This window comes from Mesoplodon densirostris, chromosome 5 (assembly GCF_025265405.1).
Source record: "Mesoplodon densirostris isolate mMesDen1 chromosome 5, mMesDen1 primary haplotype, whole genome shotgun sequence".
Lineage (NCBI taxonomy): Eukaryota > Metazoa > Chordata > Mammalia > Artiodactyla > Ziphiidae > Mesoplodon > Mesoplodon densirostris.
Window position 1 is genome coordinate 109,187,063 of NC_082665.1, and position 20,427 is coordinate 109,207,489.

The 20,427-nt window shown below is 43.1% G+C and overlaps 1 protein-coding gene across 1 annotated transcript in view; it reads left to right on the forward strand.

The window, feature by feature from the left end:
* The window catches only part of ST6GAL1 (ST6 beta-galactoside alpha-2,6-sialyltransferase 1), a 149,437-nt gene that overhangs the window by 116,834 nt on the left and 12,176 nt on the right, over positions 1-20,427 (forward strand). The window contains exon 6 of the mRNA XM_060100117.1: positions 1,135-1,232. Coding sequence (XP_059956100.1) covers positions 1,135-1,232 — 98 coding nt within the window. The remainder of the gene's footprint in view (positions 1-1,134; positions 1,233-20,427) is intronic.

Sequence of the window (20,427 nt, forward strand, 5' to 3'; positions counted from 1 at the left end):
GAATTGAAATAAAGAGGGAGACTTTCTTTCCTTAATTCTGTGGGTATTTTCCGTTAGATCCTCTTACATTGAGCCAAAATCCACTCCTACCCCTCTTCTCCTGATGCCACCTTTGGGCATGGAGAACCACCCCAAATAAACCCGCACAGAGAGAAACAGAACAACAGAGGTTTGGGCTGACCTCCAAATCTTGTGCAGATTTCGGTGGTGAACCGAAGTTTGTTTGATAAAATAAGCTTGAGATGTGCTCTCACAGGATCACAGAGGCTCAGGGTTAGGATGGATCTTAGAAGTCATCAGTTCCCTCCCCCATCAGATTGGTCATTGCCAGGCAGAGAATCTTCTCCAAGTCTTCCAAACCCTACTTAAACAGCTAGAAGGACAGAGAACCAGAGCTGGGGAGTGAGTAGATCTTTAAAAAGATGGTCTGTTTGATCCTGGCTGGATTTAAGACATTGTTTCTGACAATGAGCTTTTTAAATTTTTAATAGAAAATATGGGGTTTAGTTTAGCTCTATGACCTCTTTTCCACCTCTGCCACCACCCAGGTTTGTGACCCTTCCTGGGGCTCGTGTTCCTAAATGGGACACTTCAGGGGCTGTCTTGGATGCCATAGTGAATCTCTTTAATTTGCTGTGCACTGAAAGCTTTTCAGAATGCCATGGGGTACTTTGCACTTGTGGGTTAGACCAAGCTTATGGTAGGATCTTCATTTTTCTGACAGGGATAGAAGTATGACCTACTGGTAATACCAAGAAAATCTGATTTGCTCCTTTGGTAACTGGAATAGTGATTCCACTATGAGTCGTGCACTGGCCCTGTCCACGTTGCCCCTGTGCCCGGGCACAATGGCATCATTGAGTGGATTTCGGGAACACCACCATATGGACCTCTTTAGCCTTCGCAGTGGTTGGGCAGAGAGTTGGTCACCTCTGTCTGTGAACTTTACCCGATTGCACTATACAAATATGATCATTGTCCCCTGTGTACCAGGATGAGATAAAGATTAGGATGTATTATTCTCTTGCCCCTCCCCTTCCTCCTGCCCTCTCTCCCTCCAGACAGCTCTCTGCATATCGCTGATGCTCACATCGTCATCACTGCTGATGTGTTCTGTTTCCTTGTGCTTTATAGATGATCATGATGCAGTCCTGAGGTTTAATGGGGCACCCACAGCCAACTTCCAACGAGATGTGGGCACGAAAACCACCATTCGCCTGATGAACTCTCAGGTAAAATTTCTTCTGTGCAGAAGTATAGTGAGAGAAGTTTCCTTCCTAACACAATCATGGACGGTGCTGAGTAGAGTGTGGTGGTCAGTACAGAGACTCTGCAGTTAGCTTGCCTGCCATCTAAACCAGCTTTGCCTCTCTTAGCTAAAAGATCATGCCTAAGTTACTCACGCCTCTGTTTACTCATCTGTAAAGAGGGGAGAATAACAGTACCTTCCTCACAGGGTTGTTGTGAGGAATACACGAGAAAATCCACGGGCTCTGAAGTAGAATGTATTTACAAGGAGCACATCAAAGCCACTGGCTTAATTAAGTCCCTTGCCCTTCCTGCATCCCGGCTTCCTCATGGAGAAAGAGAAGACAGTGATTCCATGATCCAGCCTGGCACTGTGGTCATGGGAAAGCCCCTGTGGCATTAGTCTGCATTACTGGAGGCGTCCAGTGTCCAGAGAAAGCTGAGTTCTGCTGTCCCTGTGGCCACAGGTCACATCCAGTGTGTTGCCTGAGGGACAACAGAGGATATCCAGGGAGAGAGATGAGCGTCATGAAAAGTAAATGAAGCAATGAACGTGGGTGTGCTTTATATGCTGTAAAACCTTATCCAAGTATAAGACAGCATCACAGTGGAATTGATGTGTAATACAGCATTACAATTCAGGTATTACCTCATGAATCCCCCTAGACTATTCATTTCCTGAAGTATTTCCAGGTAGCATATGCTGATTTCTCTATACTAATGGGAACTTGAGAAGTATTCTTGCCACAAAGTTCTGCTAATGGATTGAATGAGTGGAAAAAACTGGATTGCACATATATCAAAAATAGCATGATAGGGCTATAAACCCATTCACCTCACTCCCGACCACCAATGTTTGTCTTTTTTCTGAGTATACGTGTAAGCCTTGGGGCGTTTTATGTCAGTGTTTAGACTCTGTACACTTTCTAGGGCTCGTGGGTGTGGATTGGGTCCTGGAAGTGACCCTAAGTGCCCCTTCAGGACCGTCCCAGCAGAATATGCATTTCTCCTCCCCTCTGCCAGGCCTCCACTTCCCTGTTTCTCTCAGCAATCTCTGCACTGCCTGACCTTCAGGAACACACCATCTGGGCAAAAGCTGCTTCCTGCATGGCCTGCTTTCCACCTGAGGCCCACAGTCCTAGGAACCTTTTTATGATGGGACTTAACTCCTTTGCAAGAGGCCACCATCTTGTTTTCAGTTCTTCTTCTAATACTTCTGTTATTATTTGGATGAGGATGGTGTTGTCACTTTCTAACACTGTAACATCCTCCAGCAGCCTCTCTGTGCTTCTAATACCTGTTTCTGTTCAACCTTATGTTTGGTGTTTTTACATTACTTTTACGATAAGCTATAAGAGGGCAGGTTAAAAGAAATAGATTGGTCAGCAAGAGAGTCTCTGGAGCAAGTGGCACTTGAGCTAGACTTTGAGAGATGGGCAGGTTCTAGAGAAACAGTACTAGGAAGGCATCCAAACAGTGGGATTGGCAGGACAGAGCTGCACAGGAGACGAGGGGGCACTCAAACAGCCCTGGCAGGGTGGGGATGGGGTCCGGATTCGTGTTGCACCACAGAGGGAGGGGAGGCTGGAGCTTCATGGCTGCTCAGACTCTGGCAAGTCTAGAAAATCAGGCAGAGGGGTTGGGATGAGCTTTCCCTTCTTCCTCCTGTCCCTTCTTGTGCTGCAGTCACAGAAACCTGGAGCTGGAGGGCTCCCCAGGGAATGCTAATGCCTAACTTCTGCTTCTGTATAAGATGGTACCTAAATACCCAGGAGAAAGGTTTACTCACCCTTGCTTCCTAACACAAACAGGGACGGTGCCCCGCAGAGCGCAGTGGTGAGTACAGAGACTGCAGCTGGCCTGACTGCCGTCAAAACCAGCTCTGCCCCTCATAGCTACACGATCACGCCTAAGCTCCTTAGGCCTCTGTAAAGAGGGGAGAGGGGAGAATAACAGTACCTCCTCACAGGGTTGCTGTGAGGAACAAGTGCGAAGATCCACGCAAAGCATTTAGCGGCCGGCACTTATACATAAGTGTTACCTGCTCTGATATTTACGTGTGCGGGACTGAGGTGGGTGTGGAGGGTACGTTGGTGAGCGAAACAGACTCAGCCCTGTTCTCGTGATACCATCCAATAGTCATACAAACAAATATAAAGTTACAACAGACAGCTACAAAGGAGAGGGTTAAGGTGCTACCAGAGCCCATAAAGGGGAATCTTCCCTAGGCAGGGAAGTCGGGAAGAAGTGAGGAGGTGATTCTTCACCGCACACGAGGAGTAAGGGTAGATGGTGAGAAGTAGGAGAAGAGGCATCAGCGTGGGTGAGGCCTGTGTGGAAGGGAGCTGGGATGCACCAGGACCCGGGAAGAGGTGAGTCTGGGCGGTGGGGATGTAGAGAGGGACGAGGCGGAGGGTGAGGAGCCAGGCCATGGTGCTTGTTTTCTTCTCTGAGGCATGGCCAGACTTGCATTTTGTAAACCCCTCTGGCTTCCATCTGATCAGTGCCGTGGGTGCGGTGGACGGACAGACACACTTAGGGGGCTCTTGCAATCGTGTGGACTAGCAATGCTGGCAGTTGTGCCAGAGTGGAAATGAAGGGGACTGTGAGAAAAGAATGGATTTGAGAGCTACTCAGTGTGTGTAGCCACCAGGCTCTCTAGTGTGTGGTTGGGCGTGAGAGGTGAAGGGAGGGGTGCCACAGGTGTGCCTGGGTTTCTGGCTTGTGTAACTGGCGAGCTAGTCACTGAGACAGGAAGGAGTACTGGCAGATGTTTTGGGTTGTGAGGGGTAGGGTCAGAGAGGGGGGGCAGGGATCAAAAGCGTGGTTCTGCACATGGTTGATCTGAGCTGCCTTTTACGTGTCTGTGAAGAGAGGTCCAGTAGGCAGTTATAGAGATGGGACTGGACTTCAGTGGAAAGGTCTGGGCTGCAGATGAGGGTTTGTGAATCATCTCTATCTATGTGGCAGTGAAACAGCGGGACCAAATGAGGGCACTAGAGGGAGTGTAGAGAGAGGAAAAGTCCATGCAGGGGGTTTGGGTAATGAGAGCAGCGAGAAAGAGGTCAGAGCCATCAGACACTGCTGAGAGGCCAATTTAGATGAAGATCGAAAAGCATCATTCTCTCCTTAGCAAAATGGAGGCCACCGTTGGCCTCAGCGACAGCCGTTGGGGAGAGCGGTGAAGCCAGGAGTCAGATTGGAGAGTGTGGAGGAGTGGGGAGGGAGGAAAATGTGGAGAGTTCTTGCAAGAAGGCTCGCTCCAATGGGCAGAGAGAAATAGGGCAATAGCTGTAGAGCGTTGAGGGTTCCAGGGCCAGTTTTTGTTCTTTTCATTTTTTAGATTGCAGAGAATTGACTATGTTTAAAAGTCAATGGGAAGACAGTCACAAAAGGACAATCACTGTATGATTCCACTCATATGAGGTCCCTGGAGTGGTCAAGCTCCTAGAGACAGGAAGTAGAATGGTGGTTACCAGGGCCTGGGAGGAAAGAGGAATAGTTGTTTAATGGATCTAGAGTTTCAGTTTCAGAAGATGAAAGAGTTCTAGAGATGATGGTGGTGATGGTTGTATAACAGCATAAATGTACTTAATGCCACTGAACTGTACACTCAAAAATGGTTAAAAGAGTGCATTTTATATTATACATATTTTGTCACACACACACACACAAATTTAAGTCAATGAGGAGAAAACTAGTTGATAGAGAAATTGAATATACTAAAAAGAGGAGATAATTAAGTCAGTGGTGGGAGTGGTGGATCCAAAGCCTAGTGGAGGATTAACCCCAGCAGGAGGGGTCAGAAGGGAAGAAGGATGCAGGGGAGTAGCTGGAGACAGTCTCCAGTGGAAGGATGAAGGGGCTTCGATTTTCTCTGCAAAGTAGGGTACAGAGAAAAGGAGGCTTTCGTAGGGAGGCTGAGGGGAAGAGAGGTTTCAGTAGAGGAGGTCTGAGCCAAGAAGGTTTGAAATTGTCATTGAGGAAAGAGTAAACCAGAGGAATGGAGTAGGGTCTCCAGGCCAATGTAGCCACTTTGAGGTTGGGGAGCGTGGATTCAGAGAGAAATCCAGCTCTGTTTGCTCAGGGGTGGTATGATGTGCAGATCAGTAGGAAGCTGCAAGCAAGAGAGGGAGCACGGAGGAGGCCTGAAAATTCTCTTGGATTCGGGAGGCTACTCCCTTCTTGGGCATCTCTTCCAGGTGTTTAGTGAAGAACTAACCCTCAATCCTCAAAGATCCTGAAACTTTAATTTCTAGCAATTGCTCTCCTGGGTATATATCCAAAGAAAACAAAAACAATGCTGAGAAAAGACACATGCACCCCAATGTTCACTGCAGTACTATTTACAATAGCCAAGACATGGAAGAAACCTAAGTGTCCATCGACAGATGAATGGATAAAGAAGATGTGGTATGTATATACAATGGAATATTACTCAGCCGTAAAAAAGAATGAAAGTTTGCCATTTGCAACAACATGGATGGACTTGGATGGTGTTATGCTAAGTGAAATAAGTCAGAGAAAGATAAATATTGTATGATATCACTTATATGTGGAATCTAAAAAATAAAACAAACTAGTGAATGTAACAACAACAACAAAAACAGACTCACAGATACAAAGAACAAACTAGTAGTTACCAGTGGGGAGGGGCAAGATAGGGACAGGGGATTAAGGGGTAGAAAACTACTAGGTACAAAATAAAAAGCTACAAGGATATATTGTACAGCACAGGGAATATATTTTATAATAACTTTAAATGGAGTATAACCTTTAAACATAGTCACTATATTGTGACTGAAACATATAATATTGTTCACCAACTATACCTCAATGAAAGAAAATAAAGCCAAGGTAAGGTTGCCTGGGAATTAAGAGACAGACCTTGATCAAATTTCTCCCTCAGTACTTAACTGCATGAGTGACTTGAGCAAGTTGCCTTATCTTTCTGAGCCTCAGTTCCCTTATTTGTAAAGGGAAATAAGAAAAGTTACCCTCCTGGGTCTTTGTAGGATCCAGTGAGATTACTGAGGGAGGAGCATGTCACTCAGAGGCCCGCATGCTGAAGCAAAGGCTCTGTAAAGGGTGGCCGTTGTCACTAGTGCAGCGTGAAGGCCTGCCTGTGTCTGCTGGGCAGTCACCATGCCCTCCCATTTCCCAGGCAAGTGGGCATCTTGGCTCCCAGCAGGGATGTCAGCCAGCTTGGGGCCGCTTCAGAGGTGCCCAGCAGAAGGGAGAAAATTAAAGGATAATTTTCAGGAAAAAGTAAGCTCATGACTGTCATACAGATAGTGTCTATTTTATTCATATGAGGAGGGAACCAGGCAGATGTTATAACCGGTTCAGAGGAAAAGTCAAAACTGTACAAAATTTGAATAAAGGAATATAACTGTTTTTTGTCATGAGGTGGGCAGGAGGAAGAGGGAATTTAACTGAAACTCTACTGGGCAAGGTTGAATAAGCCTGTCTGTAGTTCACTACAACTTACAAAGCGCTGCAAAATAGCTCTCATAGGATTAGAATCTGATAAAGAGGAAGGGAGTGCTGCAGACAATACATAGTTTTCCACTGAGGTACAGCATTTTTTCCTGCACTTCTGGATGGCTGTGGTCACTTTGCCAGGGCTGAGAGGGGGTGGCCGACTTCCCAGGGTGCCCAATCCATTCTCCAGAAAGCCCTTCCCATCCTCTTCAGGCACGCTGACCGTCCTTCCTTTTTTTCTGTAAGTGGCACTAAACATCAAGCCTGTTGCTTTAACACTGGTCACGGGCAGCCGCGTGACCTTGCTCCTTGTGATACTGACATGTGACTGATGCCCTTCTATTATGGCCCTTTCTCATATTGGTATCCGAGGAAGCTGGCAGTCTGTCTCCTCTATCTTTTGTCCCAGTTGGTTATCCCAGCTGTTTTGTGTCTGTTTCTGGGCAAACTGAGTCCCCACCATCGCACCCAGACAGCACCTGGCACCCCAAAGTTCCTGGGGGAATAGCTGTGGGTTTGGTAAATTGTGCCTTTGAGCAGCTCATTTTCTCCCCAGAGGGAGAGCTCCTCTGGAAGGCAGCTGGGCCCGGTTTTGTTTGTTCAGCTCTCAGCCTCCTCACATGCAGAGGACAGCCTTTTGTGCATATGGCCTGTGACAAAGCCATGGAAAACAAAGAGGTGGTTTCTAATTGAGAAGATGTCTTTTTAAAGAGAACGGTGTCATACCATGAAGTTTCAGCAGCTCTACGCAGGCATGTATGTGCAGGTGTTGTTATGAGATTCAATAGGGAAACCACATGTAGCTAAATGTGGGTCTTTAAACAAATTCAATTGTGACTCTAAGTGTAAAGGTTTTGTGAGACTCAGCTGAGCCCCTGCTGGGCCCAGTGGCTTCCTTAGAAGCTCTTGTACAGTTTTGGGAAGAGAAAACCTACACCCTGTGCATAGTGATACGTGCGCTGACTGGACTTCACCCAGGGCATTGCCAGATCACTTAATGGGGCTTATCTTGAGATATTAGCTGGTGCCACTTACTAAATTCTTCTGTTGTCTACGGGCCATACCTGTCTTATCACATTTCATGACAACTCTGTGAAGTGTGGCCACCAAACACCATTTTAGATACGGACACCAAGGTTCAAAGAGTTGAAGTGAGTTGCTCAGGGTAGCACAGAAACTAAGCAATAGAGGTGGATTTGTATCTAGGTTTGTCTGCTGGCGGTACATTAACTCCCCTGAGCTTTCTTTAAGCTTTTCTAGGTCGCTGATATTTTTCAGAAACAGAGAAGGGGCTTGACTTGATGATATTGGACACAGGGTGCCTTCTTACTCCAAACCTCTGGGTCATAAGTGGTTTTCAACATGCCAGAGCTGCCTTTGGTCTTCTCTTCCTTGTGTAGCCCATCCATCTGGTGTGCAGCCAGCTACCTAGATTCCATTCAGTCAATCGAATAAGCTCCCTCAAAACCCTGCCTAGTATGGGGGAAGAGCAGGAGAATGCAATGCTCTCCTCCTCATAAGGGCTTCCGTTTAGTTGAAGAGAAAAAGACACACCCCTGCTCCCCAACATACACACACACACACAAAGCCAATAAAGAAGCAGAGTATATTCTTTTTACATGAGTTTGACTATTTTAGATACCTCATATAAGTGGAATCGTGCAGTATTTTTCCTTCTGTGTCTGGTTTACTTCACTCAGTATAATGTCCTCCAGGTTCATCCATATTGTCATATTTGGTAGAATTTCCTTCTTTTTTTGATGCTGAGTAATATTCTATAGAAACAGATTGTTGAATGGTGGTTGCCAGGGGCTGGGGTGAGGGACAGATGGGGAGTTGCTATTCAATGCGTATAAAGTTTCAACTGTGCAAGATAAATAAGTTCTTAAGAGATCTGCTCTACCTTGTGCCTGTGGGGCTGATACCCCCGGCCTGGAAGTTTAGACCAGGCAAATCTTTGGCATGGAGTTTTTTCTGTGATGGCATTACTGAATCTTGAAGGGAACATTCAAAATCTATATTTAGTTTGTGGAAAATAGCTATCTTTAAAATAACCTGCTATCTGACTTCACACCGCATTTCAGCTCAGTCACCATGCACAGCCAGTGCTTACATCAGAATCTCACTCAATCATAAAATGTCTACACTTTGAGGTCATTTGCTAGGAATTTTTGCATCTATGTTCATGAGGAATATAGGTTTGTAATTTTCCTTTCTTGTTACGTCTGTCTGTATTTTTGATTTCAGAGTAATGCTGTCATTGTAGAATGAGCTGGGAATTGCTCGTCTAAAATTTTCTGGAAGGGTTTGTGTAGAACTCGCGTTACTTTTTTCCTGAGTGTTTGGTAGAGTTCACCAGTAAAGTCATCTGGGCCTAGAATTTACCTTGTGGGGAGGTTTTTCAGCTACAAATTCAATTTCTTTAATAGATACAGGGTTATTCATGTTACTTGTTTCTTCTTGACTTCTTGAGCTTCGTTAGTCTATATCTTTCAAGAAATCTGTTCATTTCTTCTACATTATTGACTTTGTTAGCATAAAGTTGCTCATAATATTTCCTCATTATCCTTCTAATATCTGTGGAATAAGATGTGATGTCTGAAGTGACATGACATCCTTTAAGGTGATCCAAATGGTATTGGAAATCCCAGAGCCAAAAAGGACTTCGGAGATCAACTGGCCATTCATTCATTTCAGAATGAATTACTGATCACCTGCTCCATTCCAGACTTTGTGAACAGGGCTAGAACTCAGCTGCCAACAACAGCAGCAAAACAGAAACAGACATGCTCCCTGCCCTTGTGAAGCCCAGGGTCTTGCCTGATTGTTTCATTTTTTACAAATGAGATAACTGAGGCCTGAGAGGAGAAGGTGAGCTGTACAACTGCACAGAGGACAATGGCAGGCCCATGTAGGCTGAAGCCTTCCTAACAGCCTGTCCAGGGCTCTTTCCTGGCTCTCTGATGACACGTTCTAAGTCCATGTTTTCGCACTCCCATCATATAATTTATCCATCTCATTTATCGCCTAGCTCTCCCACTATGAGAGGAGGCATTTTTGGCCTGTTTTGTTCATTGAAGAAATATTTGTTTAATGAAGTATAGTCCAAAGAACCTTCTGCTCACTCAGTGGATTGCCTCCAAACTTCCTCGTTTTTTTAATTTTTTGATCTTTTTATTTGAAAATACTTGAAAACTTCCAGAAAAGTTGCAATAATATGACAAATACAAAGAATGCTTATATACCGTTTATCCAGATTCACTTATTGTTTTTTCATTTTACCCCATTGCTATATCATCTGGTCTATCCGTCTTTCATAATATTTTTTTTTCATTTGAGAGTAAGTTGTATACATTACAGACATCAAGCCCTAAATAGTTGTTACAGACTGAAAGTTTACAGCTCTCCCACAAATCTGTGTGTTGAAGCCCTAACTATCCAATATGATAGTATTTGGAGGGGGGGTGGGGCTTTTGGGAGAGAATTATGTTTAGATGAGGTCCTGAGGGTGGGGCCTCCATGATGATGAAGGGATTAGGATCCTTATAAGAGGAGGAAGAGAGACCAGAGCTCACTTGCTCTCCGCCATGTAAGGACACAGTGAGAAGGTGGCCATCTGCAAGCTAGGATGAGGGCCCTCACCAGGAACCAGATCTGCTGGCACCTTGATCTTGGACTTCCCAGCCTCCAGAACTATGAGAAATAAATATCTGTTGTTTAAGCTACCCAGTCTATGGTATTTTGTTATCGCAACCTGAGCAGACTATGATTTTTTGGTACCGAGAAACATAGTGCTGCTGTAACAAATACCTGAAAGCGTGCAAGTGGCTTTGGAACTGGGTAACTGGTAGAAGCTGGAGGAGTTCTGAAGGGCATGCTAGAAATACAGACAGAGGGAAATTCTGGTGAGGACTCAGAAAGAAAAGAGGAGAGCTGGAGAGAACGCCTCTTTTTAGAGAAGACAAATAATCTTGAACAGAGCGTTGACAGAAATATGGATGATAAAGGCCATTCTGGTGTGGTCTCTCAGATGGAAGTAACATGAGAAACATGTTATTGACCAATGGAGAAAAAGTGATCCTTGTTATAAAGTGGCAAAGAACTTGGCTGAACTGTGTTCTAATGTTTTGTGGAAGGTAGAACTTGTGAGTGAAGAAACTGGATATTTAGCTGAGGCAATTTTTAGAAATTGCCTTAGGGAAATAACTGAAGGAGTGGCTTGGTTCCTCATGACTGCTTTTAGTAAAATGTGAGAGGACAGAAATGCATTGAAGAAGGAATTGTTTAGCAAAAAGGAAACAGAACTTAAAGATTTGGAAAATTCTCAGCTTATCTATATTGCAAAAAATGAGAAAGCTTGTTCTGAAAAAAACAGTAAGAGGATGGCCCAACAAGCATTTGATAAAAAGGTCAGTGTGGGAGTGAACCACAGACCTAATCAGCCACCCCAGCAGAAACACTGCTAGTGTGAACTGAACGAGTGTGGATACAGGACAAAATGAAGGCAGGCTGTCAGACTTAGATTCTACAGGACCAAACTATAGAGCTCTTTGCCTGCAAACATATACCATTCTTTAAGACAAGGGAAGAATGAACCCAATGGTGATTCAGAGACCATCAGGGCTGCCTCCTTGGTTTCAAAGGGGGCAGGGCACTGCCTTGACCTCAGTAGGCCATATGGCAGCTGCCCAGGGCCTTGGGGGAGTGACTCCTACCTGGCAGAGCCACGCAGGTGGGACTGATGCCCCACCATGTCTATAAGGCAAAGCATCAAACCAGAGAGGATTGTTCTCAAGCCTTAAGATCTAATGGTATGTACTTTGCTAGGCTTAGACTTTCTTGGAACCTGTCACTTCTTTCTTCCTTCTAATTTCTCCCTTTTGGAATGAGAATCTCTACCCTATGCCTGTTCCACCACTGTATTTAGGAAGCACATAATTTATCCAGTTTCACAGGTTCATAGCAAGAGAAGAGTTTTACTTCAGGTTGAATCGTTTTGCTCTCTTCTGGTTTAGATAATAATATTTAGATAAGACTTTGGACTTCAGCCTTCAGAGTTGATACTGAAATGAGTTAAAACTTTTGGGGATGTTGGGGTAGAATTAATGTGTTTTGTATGTGAGAAGGACATGTGCACTTCCTAAGAATAAGAATATTGTCTTATGCAACCAAAATATAGTTATCAACTTCATACATTTACACTGATACCATACTTTAATCTGGCTGCATTGCAGTTTTGTTAATTGACCCAATAATGTCTTTTATGGCATATTTTTTCTTCTAGCACAAGATCCAGATTAGGATCACATGTTGCATCTAGTTGTTACACCTCTTTAGTCTCCTTCAACCTAGAATATTTCCATATCCTTTGTCGTTTAAGACACTAACATTTTTGAAGAATAAAGTCCTTCTTTAAAGTTTTTTACAATTTAAGGCTTACCTGATGCTTTCTCAGTATTAAATTCAGTTTCTGCATTCCTGGCTGGAAAACTACACAAATGACACTGTATCCTCCTAAGAGCATCACATCAGGAGGCATCCAGTGTCCATCTGCCCTTCAGCTTGGATATGGTGTTGTTTGATTTGGCCACTGTATAATTACATTTTTCCCTTGCGGTCTATGAGTGAACACTTTAATACTGTGCCATTATTCTGCTCCAGATCAATAATTCCCGCCTATGTTTAACATTCATTGATCACTTTTGCCTGAGCCAGTCTTTACTATGATGGCTGAAAAATGATGGGTCTTTTAACTTCAGCTCTCCCTTCTCCATGTCATCCAGCTGGCACTCAGAATTTTATTATAAGTAAGAAACCTTCCTTCTCCTCCTCCATTTATTTCCTTCCTCCCTCCCTCCCTCCTTTCCTCCCTTTCTTCCTTCTTTCTTTTCTTTTTGTATTTGTTATTGGTAAGAACTCAGAGATTCCTATATTTTCAATGGTTTCTAATTCATTACTGTTCTGAACTACTTAGGTGTTCAACTTGTCCCAGATCTGGCTAGTGGGACTTCCTTCAAGCTGGCTCTTGTTTCCCCATGACATGCATGCCCTCATCATTTTTTAAAATACTTCTATACTTTCTGGTATAACAAGATGTTCCAGTTCATTTTGTAACCGATCTGTTGGGTTTTTAGTACTTCATCTTTATTAATTTTATCCTGAATGCACACACAAAGTGTTCTGGATCAGAGACAGATTTCTTATTTAAATACCTTAGAATAAATAAATAATTAAATTAAATTAAAATAAACAAATAAATAAATAAATACCTTGGAGTAAGTAAGAAGTGCATTAGTCTCCACTTACATTCTTATTCCTAGTGCAATGCAATAAGAGCCAGGCCAATTATCCTACATGAATAGCCATGTACCCTATAAGCAAGGGACAAAAAATAAGTTATTTTTTTCCCGTGCTTATAAAAGGCAGGAGGTAGCTGAAAAAGAGTCCCCTTCTTACTCCAGCCCTTTGGAATATAAATAAACTTACTCAGAGCTGTCCCTAAGTTCCTGGGCTCTTTCCTCCTGCTCCGGTCATCCTGGTCTCTTAGAATATCTTTGTATTAACCTAGAGATATAGTCTGAGCTATAACCATTTAGCTTCTTGGGAGAGATAAGCGAAGTTTTATTATGTTTTGCGTCAGAGAAGAGCAATTAACTAGACAAATAGCTATCGATTTTAGTCTCATTGTTTATAAAGAGTTCTCAGGAGTCTGGGGCTTTTTGCAGGAGTGCCGAGAGATCCTGGGAAGTTTTATTTCCCCATACTATCCTACCCTACTTCTGGGATATGCCAGTTTTTCCCAAGGAGCCCTGGTTCCTTTAAGTGAAAAATGGTATTAGAGACCAAGATCTAGGTACTAGATATGTTCATGCCTAACGAGGTTGTCTTTGCTCCTTGGCCCTTTCAGCAGGTAGAGGAAATATATGCATGTACACACACAATACACATACATGTTTATTCATTCATTTACATATATGCATACCTGTGTGTATGTATACACATCTACATAGACACATATATATACATGCAAAGATACCTATTTTAGAAATGACAGACTCAAATTGATACCTCAGTCTTTCCACATGAAGGTATTCCTTGCCTTCCCCATTGTGTATTTGTAACCCCCTCCTTCTTTCACAGTGAGAATCCCCCTTCTAACAACATCAGCACACTGATTTATTTGCTCATATCTATAGTACATCTAAAGTAATTTGAAAATTGTTTTGCATATCTCGACATAAAACAAACCTATCAAAGTTTAGGATTTGTTTGCAATTCTCTTTCACATCCCGCCCAAGACTGAGAGTATATGGCCAAATAATGAGGTAACCCTAAGTTACCTCGATTAGTCCTTCTGTTTCTCTTCACTTCGATTATGAATTCATTTGAAATTCAACTGTATTCATTTTGTTCCAGTTCTAGGTTTTTCTTTTCCTTACTTAAAAAAAAAATACACAGAATATTAACATGCTTCCAAAATTCAAAACTATCCAAAAAGGTATACTCGGAAAAGTGTTACTCACTCCTGAATTTCTTCCACCCTGTTTCACCACCACCCTTTGTAGGTAACTGACTGCTGTTGTGTGATTTATACTTCTATGTTTCTATTTGTAAAGACAAATATATAGATAAATATATAAATGTTTTAATTCACCTTACTCCTTACAAAAATGTAGTAGACTATATATGCTCTTTTACACTCTGCTTTTTCCCAGTAACTTCTGGAAACTACTCCATATCAGTTCATAGAAATCTTCCTCATTCTTTGTTGCAGCTGCATAGTACTCCTTTGTGGGGGAGTTTCACAGCTTACTCTTTCAATTTCCTTTGCTTGAACATTGAAGTACTTTCCAACATTTACTTCCTCTAATATATTCTTTGGATGACCTTTCCTGTGATTCTAGGTAGAATTATGGGCCCCTCTGATTTGGGGTTTGTGGTGGGTTTCAATTTGTGGTGCCCTTCTGTTTAGCACTTCCCTGTCCAGGTCCAGTTTACAATGGTCAGGCCTTCCCTTAAGGCCCAGAGCCTTCATATCATTTTTCAGGTCTATGGAAGACCTTGAAGACCTCTTTGTCTTCCTAGAGCACTAGCTAGCTTTGCAACTGTGGCAAATTTGCAAACCTGGCAGCCAGAACACAAACTTTATTTTATCGTCCCTTAACATCTTTGAAAGATTGCCTAGTACAGTGGGAGGTCAGACATACCTTGATTTGCAACCCAGCTCCATCCCTTCCTAGCTGTGTGATCTTGGGCCAGTTTCATAACCTCTCAGAGTTTCCTTTTCAAGCCCTGTTTGGGGCTTGGAAATATTGTGAGGGGTAAGCGAGAAGACATCAAACTGGACTGTTGTCTGAGTTTAACAAAACCACTAAGTCTAAACTCTATAGTTAAAAAATATCAATATCTACACATACACACACACACGGTGTATTAGTTTTCTAGGCCTGCCATGACAAAACGCCACAGATGAGGTGGCTGAAACATAGATTTATTTTCTCAGTTCTGGAGGCCAGAAGTACTAGATCAAGGTGTCATCAAGGTTGGTTTCTGACAAGGGCTCTTCCTGGCTTATGGATGGCCACCTTCTCTCTATGCCATCACATGTGCATGTGGGTTGGGGGGAGAGAGAGAGATCTCTGCTGTCTCTTCCATTTCTTATAAGGACATCAGTTTTATTAGATTAGGGCCCCATCCTTATGACCTTGTTTAACCTTAATTACCTCCCCAAAGGCCCTATCTCCAATATAGTTACACTGGGGATTAGGGATTCAACATATGAATTTGGGGGGGTCATAATTCAGTTCATAACAGGGGAAGAAAGATCTGGTAAGAAAAAAGACTCACATATTCACAGTGGGAATATCTGAAGAATGCATTTATGCATGATTATTTTCTTCTATATGTATGTAGATAGATGTGTGTGTGTGTGTGTGTGTGTGTGTGTGCGCACGGATTCCTGTATTTTCTAACATTCTGCAGTGACTATTTCTTACTTTATGAGTGGAAAGTTTACTTTAAACAGGTTGCTAAACAGCAACAGTCCATCTCCCAAGTGTAGTCTTTTCCTGGCATGTGCTGCTTGGGGGCTCCGTTGCTCTGGCAATGACTTGCTTTCTTCATCATGAGGCCCTGGGGATCCCTGAACTCAGGTCAGACTGTGCATGTGGGTGAGTACAGGAGCATTTGAGAAGAGCTTTATTTTTAAGTCACTTGTGCTGCAGTTGGACAAATGACAGACTGAGATGTTGTCCAGCCATGGCTGGTCACACAGGCAGGGACTTACAGGATGGTCATGTCCTATAAATAAGACACCTGGGGCCCAGAGAAGGTAAGTGAGTAGGGATAAATCAACTCATGAGTAGGGATAAATCACCTGGTGTCAGGTCCTCTGAACAGAAAGAAGCATAGCTTAAGGCTTAGGCTTTCAATACACCGGCAGATTTTTTTTTGAGTCGGGGGTGGAGTGGGATGGGACAGGGAATGAAATTGTAGAGTTCAGTCTTGAAAATCATGTATAAAATAGTGTGAGGGTGTCCCACTTCCCCCTGGGGCCTCCTTGTCACCCGCTCAAACATGTCTACCTTGCAAAGCCCTGTCTGCCAGGATGCGCACTCTGCCTTTGGACTATAGCGCTGAATTCCTGTGCTGTGAGTTACCGTGTTCTCCACAGAAAGAGGACAGTGCTTAATGTTGGAAGGGGTGGGGCCCCTCCTAGTTCCTATGGCCAATCACCTGTGGGACTCTAGGTCAGTTGCCTCATCCTTGAACTTCAAATCCCCACTCCACTTCCAAAGGCACATACCAGCTGCTCTTCTTTCCAAGTTCTCATTTTAGGAAATGGCCTGAGATCCAGGAGACACCTTGACCCCTTTTTCTTCACTTTCAACAACCAGTTAGTCTGCAAGCCTACAGCTGACACTTGTAACTCTTTTTCTTCATTTCTCCATCATTTTTCACTTAGGCTATAGCAGCAGCTTCTATCTGATCTCCTTTTCTGTAAAAACTCTAGTCCAGAACACGGATCAGTTTGGATTCTTCTCACTTACAAGCCTTCACTCGTCCTGTAATCTACTGAGGAAACCCTAAGCTCCCTGGTATGGCCCCTGCCTACACTTCTCTGACCCCTTCTGGCTCTCCTTTTGTATCTAAGCCACTGGACAAACTGCAATTCCCAAAAAAGCTATTCACTCTACTAATTGGAATTAGGTTTGGCTGCAAGTGACAGGAATACTCTGCCCGCCTCTCAACACTAGCTTAACAAGATAAAAATGTATTTTTCATGTAAAAGAAGTCTAGAGTTGGTATGGTGTTCCAGAGTCAGGAACTCAAGCTTCAACTCCCTTGTGCATCTGCCGTTATAACACGTGACTTCCACTTCATGGTCCAAGATGGCTGCTCAAGCTCCAGCCATCACATCCACTTTTTGCCAGCAGGAAGGAGGAATGAACAAGGAAGGGCATAACCCTGACTCTAAGAACAGTTCCTGGAAGTCACACTTGCTTACACGCCTTTGGCCAACATTTTGTCACATGGCCATACTTAGCTGTAAGAGAGGCTGGGAAATTTTTATTTCAGGTAGTCTTTATTTTAGGTAGCCATGTGTTGAGGTATCTGTTACCAAGGAGGAAAGAGAGGATGGGTATGGGGTGACACCTAGCAGTCTCTGCCTTGTATTCTCACATCTGGGGATTTACACATGTCGTTTCTTCTGTCCAGGTCCTCTTCCCTCTCCCTCCTCACTCCCTTGACTTGGCCTAGTCTTATTTGTCCCTTAACATTCACTTACCTCATGGCCATCCTCACTCTGGCACCCTGTGACTGCCTGGGGGCTCCTTAGCACCCAGTACAACTGCACAATCTCTGGCCAGAGTGGGCCCACCACCAATAGTTCTTGTTTCAAAGATACACTGAGGAAATGAGATTATATTCTTCAGGCTCCCAGGACCTTCCTACATCTGGGGGAAGGTGTGGGGATGGGGTAGCTGAATGACCTTAGAGGCTCTTGGCAAATTGCCATTCTTGATTGTACAGACCACCCATCTTCCCATAGTCATTCTTCAGATACTGCAGGGACATTGATTAGGTCTCAGCCTCCTTCATGATGGTGAGTGATCAAGGTGGGGAGGGATATTTTTTGGAAGGGAGCCATGCTGTGCGGCTTGTGGGGATCTTAGTTCCCCAACCAGGGATTGAACCTGGGCCCCCAGGCAGTGAGTGCATCAAGTCCTAACCACTGGACCACCAGGGAATTCCTGGGGAGGGATTATTGTTGTGATTCTTGCTTTCAATTCCAGTCAATTCTTGTTTTGATTTCTCCCATTTGTTCATTTTACACCTGGGCAACATCATCTCCCACCTGCTTTTTAAGGTGACTGACAGCAGATCACATGAAACAACTTTGTCCCTTAAGAGGGGACACAGCTTCTTTCATTGCTAAGCCTTCGGGGCCCCATCTCTCTCTTTCTCACTCACTCCTGTGCCGCATTTGATCCTCAAGACACCTCCTGTTTGAGAGAGCAGGGCAGTGTTACCTGCACTAGGCCTAGGGCTCCTGTCTGACTTGCTCACAGTCATCAGACGAGTGGCAAAGCCAAGAACTGAGCCAGGTCTTTCTGTAATAAGTCTAGTAGTTTTCACCTTCTGCTGCCACACTTTTCATATTTTGATAAGTACTTTAATTAACATATCCGTTCATAATTTTTCCCCAAATTTAGCTTCTCTTAGGATAAATGCCAAAATGTAAAATTACTGAGTCAAAGGGAATACAGTAAATACTTTTTAATTTTTCTTTTATTTTTTCATCTTTATTGGAGTACAATTGCTTTACAATGGTGTGTTACTTTCTGCTTTTTTATTTTATTTTTTTACATCTTTATTGGAGTATAGCTGCTTTACAATCGTGTGTTAGTTTCTGCTTTATAACAAACTGAATCAGTTATACATATACATATGTTCCCATATCTCTTCCCTCTTGCATCTCCCTCCCTCCCACCTTCCCTATCCCACCCGTCTAGGTGGCCAAAAACCGTGGAGCTGGTCTTCCTGTACTATGTGGCTGCTTCCCACTAGCTATCTACCTTAGGTTTGGTAGTGTATATATGTCCATGCCTCTCTCTTGCTTTGTCACATCTTACCATTCCCCCTCCCCATATCCTCAGGTCCATTCTGAAGTAGGTCTCTGTCTTTATTCCAGTTTTACCCCTAGGTTCTTCATGACATTTTTTTTTCTTAAATTCCATATATATGTGTTAGCATACGGTATTTGTCTTTTCTCTTTCTGACTTACTTCACTCTGTATGACAGACTCTAGGTCTATCCACCTCATTACAAATAGCTCAATTTCGTTTCTTTTTATGGCTGAGTAATATTCCATTGTATATATGTGCCACATCTTCTTTATCCATTCATCCGATGATGAACACTTACGTTGTTTCCATCTCTGGGCTATTGTGAATAGAGCTGCAATGAACATTGTGGTACATGTCTCTTTTTGAATCATGGTTTTCTCAGGGTATATGCCTAGTAGTGGGATTGCTGGGTCATATGGTAGATCTATTTGTAGTTTTTTAAGGAACCTCCATACTGTTCTCCATAGTGGCTGTACCAATTCACATTCCCACCAGCAGTGCAAGAGTGTTCCCTTTTTTCCACACCCTCTCCAGCATTTATTGTTTCTAGATTTTTTGATGATGGCCATTCTGACCGGTGTGAGATGATATCTCATTGTAGTTTTGATTTGCATTTCTCTAATGATTAATGATGTTGAGCATTCTTTCATGTGTTTGTTGGCAGTCTGTATATCTTCTTTGGAGAATTGTCTATTTAGGTCTTGTGCCCATTTTTGGATTGGGTTGTTTGTTTTTTTGCTATTGAGCTGCATGAGCTGCTTATAAATTTTGGAGTTGCTTGTATGATCCTTTTAATGTGCTGTTGGATTCTGTTTGCTAGTATTTTGTTGAGGATTTTTGCATCTATGTTCATCAGTGATATTAGCTTGTAGTTTTCTTTCTTTGTGACATCCTTTTCTGGTTTTGGTATCCAGGTGATGGTGGCCTCGTAGAATGAGTTTGGGGGTGTTCCTCCCTCTGCTATATTTTGGAAGAGTTTGAGAAGGATGGGTGTTAGCTCTTCTCTAAATGTTTGATAGCATTCGCCTGTGAAGCCACCTGGTCCTGGGCTTTTGTTTGTTGGAAGACTTTTCATCATAGTTCCAATTTCAGTGCTTGTGATTGGTCTGTTCATATTTTCTATTTCTTCCTGATTCAGTCTTGGCAGGTTGTGCATTTCTAAGAATTTGTCCATTTCTTCCAGGTTGTCCATTTTATTGGCATAGAGTTGCTTGTAGTAATCTCTCATGACCTTTTGTATTTCTGCAGTGTCAGTTGTTACTTCTCCTTTTTCATTTCTAATTCTATTGATTTGAGTCTTCTCCCTTTTTTCCTTGATGAGTCTGGCTAATGGTTTATCAATTTTTTTTAAAAGGGAAGATATTTTATTTTGTAAATATTTTCCAATAAAAACAGAAAATTGTATGTAGAATAAGAGTAGGTAGGCCTACATTATCCAGTCTCAATGTTCTTGGTCCCAGGATCTCTTTATATTCTTAAAAATGGTTGCATTGTTCATATGGGTTTTATCTTTTGGTATTTATCATATTGGAAATTAAAACTAAAAAAGTTTATTAAGTCCTTT